The sequence below is a fragment of the Ambystoma mexicanum genome, chromosome 7q (assembly GCF_040938575.1).
Source record: "Ambystoma mexicanum isolate Mex_15411 chromosome 7q, UKY_AmexF1_1, whole genome shotgun sequence".
Classification (NCBI taxonomy): domain Eukaryota; kingdom Metazoa; phylum Chordata; class Amphibia; order Caudata; family Ambystomatidae; genus Ambystoma; species Ambystoma mexicanum.
The window spans coordinates 571,137,619-571,145,511 of NC_090941.1; the positions used below are offsets into that span (position 1 = coordinate 571,137,619).

A 7,893-nucleotide genomic window follows, 5' to 3' on the forward strand; every position below is an offset into this window, starting at 1 on the left:
GAAGTGTATTTTTATTGTTGCACATTGCCCTTTTTAAAGAAGGCTTATTTAAAACTGACTGTTAAATTATTATTTTACTAGAAAACCTTGAGTGTAAGTGTTATTTGGATACTGGTATGTGTGGATTTCGATACTACAACTCTACAGCTCACATTTACCCCTCTTGAGATAAGTGTGACTGCTCAGTCATTCTACCATCTTGTGTAGTACGGACCTATACCAATAGGTGGGTTACCTAATACCAAGAGGACAAGACTGGTGTAGTCTCCCACAGGGTTACTGCATACAATCTTGCCTAACGGTAACCACTGGCCATAGCTGAAGGCCATGACTAGTACCCAATCATTTCTTAAAATATGTTTGCCAATGGGAGACTTATGGCTCAGCTTTACCTTGGTCTGTGCAGGACACATTTGTCTCCTAGTCTTCTCCTGACACTAAACTGTATTTTTATGTTTATTTCTGCTCTCTTTAGTTGGGCCGGGGACTATAATGCGTGTTGTGTTTGGATGGTGATCAATGTCGAAACCTATTTTGACAGATTTGCGAGGTTTATATATATAGTGTTTTAAAAGCCACAGTGTTACATTAGCTGTAGACGGACAAACAAAATTAAAGCAAACGCATCAGCTTTTCTCTGAGGTTTACACTGTATAAATACGAGGCTGACTTAGAATGTTCAGCCTCATCTTTGAAGCTAAAAGGCACACCAGCTCCTGATCAGCTTGGATTACCTTACAATGGGTATATGGGTGTTTGTTCAATCGTTGGCACAAAGGGCGTTGCTTTAGTGGTACCTGGTGCAGACAAAAACTATTGCTGTGAATAGGGTAGAGGGCTAATGTGTATCAATGCCCATCCCCGTGGCAATGTGTCATTGGCATTAAGATCTGCTGAAAGGTGAACATTGTACGTGCCTTACCTGCAGTTGGTTGCCCCTACTCAATTTAATACAAAGAGTCCCACATTTCCTGGTCTGACAGAGCTATGTGTTTGCTCAACCTTTTTACTTTTTTTGGGCGTGTTTTACTTTTCTGTGGCATGAACTTTATTGCTGGCTGTCCATTACTGATGGTGGGAAGGTCATGTGTGCATTTGAGGGCTACAACATCTTGACTTTGCCAAAGCTTGATTCTTTATGTAGCTGCAAGTGATGTGTGTGTGCATTGCACCACAGCTTTTTTGTGTTCAGATACCTGCAGACTTCGATTTTCAGTTCTGTTTGGTTGGCTTACCTACAAATTCTTAGCCCTTCATCTGGGAAATTAACAATTAAGTAACTCCCTTGGTGAAATCCATGGGCGCACAAGATTTGAACAATTTTAATGGTGGCTATAAAGTACATTGAGAGGCACCACCTGGTACTACAAATGATCCAATACTTAAGGGGCGGGCATAGTAGGCACAGATGTGCTAAAAATGTTTTACTATTTACATTTCTTTCACTGTAATTTTTTTAACTCTTTTGCAGGCTTTACCTTTCTAGAAATGAGCTGGACAACCCACACAAGGCAAAAACCTGGAAAATCTACTCTGAGAACTTTGCGGTGGAGGTGATGTTCATCGACCCTTGATATGCACTCCTAGTTAGTGCCACATGAACTTTGTATTGGACTTGATTTTCAAGTGATCCTGTTCACAACGAGGGTTTGCTATGGAAATCGCTGGCGAGAAGCCGCACTTCCTAAGGTGCCCACTCTTGCGTACATCATGCCCGACCTGTTTGTTAATGCCAGATGTTCAATAGCAGAGTCCGACTTCCAGTGAATAACTCATGCAAGTGTTGGAAGGATCAGAGTTACTTCAAGAGGGGATTGGGTTTTCTGGTGTACAAGGTTTCTAGAATTCTATTTTGGAGTTCCAAATCCTGCTTTGGAAAGAGGGAAATGGGGACTTGTCCAAACAGAATGTGCAGTATGGGTACTTATCCAGAAGGTAGGTCTGCATCAAATATGACACAAGCATGGCCTGGGCAGTGACCCAAAGGCAAGAAAGACCTCCAAATATAGAAGTGGCAGTCCAAGGCACTGTCAATCCTCACCCCGGGAAAAGAAGCAAATGTCGAATTGCTTTATCACAGACAAAACCAGGTCCCTCTCACTTTATCTCAAACTAGGGTGCACAGGTGGGTATATTCCTCCTGTGTTCCAAGGTTGAACCCACGTAGATTAGGCTATGATTTACTAGATTAAGATGAATGCATGTGAAAGTGCCCCCACATGGCTCCCTTTTCTTCCTTCAGAATTCCTCTATCACCATGCACACTCCATACACGAGCACCACATTCTAGCATGCCAAGAGAACATTCCATCCACACACACACACTCCCTCCTAAAAACAGAAACAATCACACAGATCACATGTTGACATTGTATTTGCTCCATTATTCGTAAATGTGACTTTTAAAGAAATTGATCTGATCAAGCAAGTTTTTAATTGTTTAAACATGGTCGAGCATGTCACACATTTCATGAGGCATTATGGATGTGGGAGTTGGTGCTATGCTCAAGGGCAGTGCTCTGTTCCTCCGGCATGTGCCAAGGCTGCAGACCCTGAGAAAGCTTTTCCTAGCCTGTTTTTTGGTAAAAATACAAGGTTGAATTGCAAGGCATTGTAAATCCAGCATTGTGACCTTTAAGCAGACAAATATACTGGGTGTGGCAGAATAAGAGATAGAAAGCACCAGTAACCTAATTGAGTAGATGTTTTGATATATACTCTAAGCCAGAAAGCTACCAATGCAAATAACACGCTCTCTGACTCTCCTCTTGGGTCCCAAAAGTTATCACGTAGAGAACTAAGAGTCCCGGGGTAGATTCTACTCAAACGGAGCCCCCAACTGCAATGTCCAACCTCTGGTGATAAAAGGTCACTACCTGCAACATAGATCATTATTTCCTGTATCAATAGAGTTAATTTGGGGACACTCCTACTATGCCCCCTTTCAAACTAAGCACCGATTTTGATTCCTCTAGAACTATTTGGGAGCTTAAGCATACCTTTGATTTTCTACTGCCGGGGATCTTGCATAGTAACTTTTTTATGTTCATGCATTGTTGAATCATGGAACCAAAATCCCCTTCTGCGACTGAATTATTTTCTGTATGATTGTGTGTTTCTCCGCATGACTTGATTTGGGTTGGGCAAACACCATATTGATGGCCCAGTTGCAGCCTGGACCTCGTTTCTGTGGCCTCTTTCAACCCAGCTTACAACTTGAAAGATCCTTTTTAAAACTTTATATCCGGGGTTTAATAATGTTCTTACAAGAAAACGTGCACGCTGTTCTTGTCTCTCAAACAGGTTTGTAAATCCTCAGGTCTCTGTAACTTGCTATTTCAACCTCAAAGCACCCGTTGTTGCACAGATCTAGGTTGTCATGGCCCTAGAGTATTGTATGCCAAACATTGTGTAAACCAGTCCAGGCACCAAACCAATAGTTCTGAGGCAGCTCACTCATGGCAGTACCAGGTGCGATAACAGAGCAGATGCTTACACCCATGCGACGCAAGCAATAACTCCACAATTCTGTTCTGGGTTCCATTTAGCAATTGTGACAATTCCTGCCAAAATGATATGGTCTTTGTGTGGATCCAAAGAAGAACTCATTACAACCCTGAGACTATCAAATGTGTACACAATTGAACCCCAGCCTGCATATGTTTACATTCAGTATTTCAGTAAATGTGCTCCTTGAACTTTCACAACCTGAACCCAATTGCTCACTTGCTCGACAAACTGTTCAGAAGCCTTTGCCCATGCCATTGCCACTCAACAAACATATATACTCCCTTCATTGGATCCACAGCGGGTAACGCGCTATACAAATATTGGTAATTCATGTGTGTATCAAGGTGCTCTGCCATGCACATTTTTCTTTTTTTTTAATGGAAGTTATCACCGAGCTTGTGCAAATATGCTAACGAACCCTTCATTTGATTTTCCCGTTAATCTTTCCCAGTCCGTAATTCGTTTTCAGAACGACGATTGAGGCCACAGACGCACAGAATACACCTGATTGCATTGCACTTCAGAGATAACGAATCTGTTTCCTGAAAGTCAAGCCTTTTAGTGCTGCAGTATTTGTCTTGAACACCAGGCAGGGAATGAGAACGATCCCATAACATTTTTCCCCACTTAAGCCAAGAAGAGAGATGATTTGTGGGGCTAATAACTTATTTTTACAAGTCTGTTGCTGTTCTACAAGGTGCAACTGGTGATTACTTCAATGTTTATTTAAAAACAAGCATGCATGTGAGTGATTCTTTGGTGGAGGGAAAAGCGCAGGCACTCCACTGATAGTGGTCGCCCCCTATGTCGGCCGAGCCAGTCGACTCGGCTTCATCGTTGCTCATTCCTATCGCTGCTCAATTGTAGAACTCTGTGCACCTCGTTTCCTTCAGGCGTTGCTGGCTCAAGCACTACCTCAGCGTTGGATCTTGTGGTTGTATATGTCGTGACTCTCACTTAAGGAAATGTGAACCCAACTGGCGAAGTGAGGCCCCAACTAACTCAGGTGACAGTCTTTGCCTGTACACTCCAGGGACATTCTGTTAATAGCGTCATGTTTTGTCTTCATTGCATATTTTTCTGATGCGTTCCCAGGTGCAGAACTGTGCATTATGCTATTACACCTTCTGTTTTGTCCTGGTCCCTATTGCAGCCAAGAGAACCTACTTCCCCAAACACCTTTCTGCTTCTCAGTGGGATTGGCTGCTTCACTTCCCATGGTAACTGACACCTGCAACCATGATTTCCCTCCCCCCGCCCACCGAAGGCTTCTGCTCCATCAGCCGTCCTCCCAATGGCTGAATCTCCTGTCTGTTTTCTGGAGCTTCAGGTGCGTCCAGTTCTGTACAGGCAGAACAACCAGAAGAGCCTCCTCCCACATAGTGAACTTGATACTGCAAGCTTTCCTTGGACAGCAGGTCGCAGGAAGATACCACCAACCATGGCCTAGTGGTGGCATCTGCAAAATATATGCTACTGCACTCGCAACATCTAACAGCGAAAATAAATTCCACTTGGAGCTGTGTCCATACCCTCAGGTGTCATTTGAGCCAAGGGCTTGGCATTTATTTGGCAGTTTCATTTTCAGAATGTAGTATGTAGTCTGCAATGTCTTTCTATTAAATATAACATCATTGTTTTAATATGGTCACCCAGTCAAAGAGGAGAGCAGCAGTTCCATATTCCAAGTTGTGCCATTTTCCATGTTTTATTCCAGGCAAAATGTAAGTAGTGATTTCTGTTTTAAACCTTTTTTTAAACACTTACTATGCATATTTTTGGGTGTTTCTTGTAAGGGCAACGTCGCACTAGCCTCACGAAGGCAGCGTGTTTTTTTTTTTCATCATGTGTTCTTATTTCTTGAACTTTGACAAATTACATTGTTTTTTGTATGACTTTTTTAACGTGATTATAGATTTGGTTACAATGTTTATTCCAGCAATAGGCTTCACAATGTGAATAATGGCTTTGCTGTAATGGGAAATAAACGGATTCATTGTATGAGTTTCTGCAATCGTCTTCGATGGTTTAAAATACAAATTGTATGTTGCACAAAGATTTCCTCCCAAGTCTTTTCAATAAAATAGTTATTTAAATTAAAAAAAATCTGAGAGGAACCATCATAAACAAATTGCATGCAATTATCTTGTAAACATGTCGTTAATCCCCAACTTTTCTTTACTGTTTGAGTATTCGCTCTGACCATGTAATGTACATGTACATTTTGGCATTCTAAAAACAAAGGTATGGCTGCTCACAGTGTTTGATTGCAACCTTCTTCCTGCAGTGTGCTCCCTGATGTGCTGGTAACAGAGATCTGAAGTATTTAGTAGGTGCTGAAATAGAATATCCACATTTAAGAGTCTAAGTCGTTGCAGTAAGAAAAGAGCAAGGCACTGTAGTCTACAAATCGCGTTGCTACCTAGCCAAGAAACTCACCATCTCTGGAGGCCTGCACACCACCAGAAGCCATAGAATTGCCAGACCGGAAACCGTGAACTGCAGGAAGGGAAAAACAGGAACCCGTACTTTTCCTGCTGCACGTTCGGTCTCTGAAGCAAGCTACCAATGCATATGAGGGCCGCTCTATCTGGCAGTTCAGGAAGGACAAAAAGACCATACTCTTCAAAGAATATCTAGCCACTCAATGGCATTGCCACCAACAATTACCTCTAGAGCGACCCCACTCCTACCCTCCTGCTCCAGTAACCACTGCTGCCCCTGAACATACATGTATCCTCCTAATAAAAGGAATGCAATGATAAATGTTAGGGTGTGGACTGAGACCAAAACTACAAAGCTAGTCAGAAGTGGAAACACAATACAGTTCACACTTTGTCTATGCCTGCAAAGGGAGCAATGCCTGGGTGAAATCAGATTGAGGGAGGGAAATGTGAAAAATGTTTTGTACAGTATTCCTAATGGATAGAAAGGAGTGTGATTTTGTTTCTGCAGATCAATGATAGGAGAACCATTGAAAAAGTAGAAACCAAACTATGTGCAGAGAAAAATATATAGGGCCAAGATGGCAGCAGAGTAAGATGTGAGTGCTCAGAGGTCCTGCGATTGGCTCCAGCCAGCACACCCTGGTTTCTGCATAAAGTAGGGATGTAGGACCAGAGCATGTAGCCCCCAGAGAAGCGCTAAGGCAGTTGTGATCGGATAAAAGCGCTCTAAACTAATGTTCTGCTGAGCGAGCCCGCCGACTTCTATGCAGTGCAACAAAATGGCAGGCCGAGCACAGCTCCAAGGGCCCTGAGATGCATTTGAACTTGGTAGTGGGTCTTGGGACCTCAGCCTGTTGAGGCTTCTGAGCAGCCTTGGTGAAGAGAAGCTGAGGCCTGACCTTTTAGGTGCTGGTGGTAAAGGGTAGAGATATTGTATAGAGCAGAAGAGAACAGGGAGTGTGCCCCAAAGAACTGATAAACCTGGGGCATCAAGCTTCGGTACCAGTTGCCCACAACGGGGTGCTTGGGGCTGATTGTTCCCTTCTTTTCATAAAGAGCAGAGTGCAGACAATTTGCTGTGCTGATACAATCAAAGATAGTACTGGAAAAGCCAGGGAATGGGAGAAAGGCTGAAACGCTGTGTTGATCTGTATAATCATCTCCTACCGTGCAGGATGGGCTCTTGGAAGCTGAAGAGGAACAAGCAGATTTGGAGACTTGGAACTTCAGGGCAGTTGAGTAGGATTTGGGTACATGACCACCAGACAGTATAAGGAAATTGAGGGGGGATCTGGCAGAATATCAGACAGCTCTGAGTCCTCCCAGTTCATAGGTGCGGGTGATTTACAGGATGGTGCAATAGGTGAGGAATTGTTCAATTTGGTGTGGGAAAGCAAACTGCTCAGGGATCCCACCTTAGGAAAGGTGATACAATCAACCACCAAGGGCTGGCCTAAAAAGAAATTGGTAGATGAACACACTTCTCCCTACTGCGAGGTCTAGGAAGAACAGTCTGTGGAGGATGACTTACTACTGCATGGCCATCAACTCATACCCCCATCTCGTTTTGAGAGAGGCTAGTCCAGTCCGCTCACAAAGGACACCAAGGAATCACAGGCACAAAGAGGTACATTCGGGAGAAAAACTGCTGGCCTGGTGTGGATTTATTTATTGAGTGGCTGATCAAAGGGCGTAGTCTGTGTCGCAACTCTGATAAGAGCATCAAACACCACCGCAGCACGGAGGCAACTGGGAATCGCTATCCTTGGTCCATACCACGCATTGGGGCCAAAAGAAAGGTTTGTGCAGCTCATGGTCAATTTCTACACCAAATGGCCTGAGACTAATTTGGTCAGATGCATGCCTACAGAGGACATAATGTTGTTCTTCATCTTTGCCTCGTTAACTACTGCAGCACAAAGAACAACCTCATCAG

At 43.4% G+C, this 7,893-nt stretch overlaps 1 protein-coding gene across 3 annotated transcripts in view; it reads left to right on the top strand.

Moving 5' to 3' along the window:
- LOC138527994 (phosphatidylinositol 3,4,5-trisphosphate 3-phosphatase TPTE2-like) overlaps positions 1-5,511 on the top strand; it is a 421,324-nt gene extending 415,813 nt beyond the window's left edge. For all 3 annotated transcript variants that reach the window (XM_069639416.1, XM_069639415.1, XM_069639417.1), the window contains one exon: positions 1,472-5,511. In XM_069639416.1, the coding sequence (XP_069495517.1) occupies positions 1,472-1,574 (103 nt within the window). In that variant the 3' untranslated portion in view covers positions 1,575-5,511. The remainder of the gene's footprint in view (positions 1-1,471) is intronic.
- Positions 5,512-7,893: the final 2,382 nt, after the last annotated feature.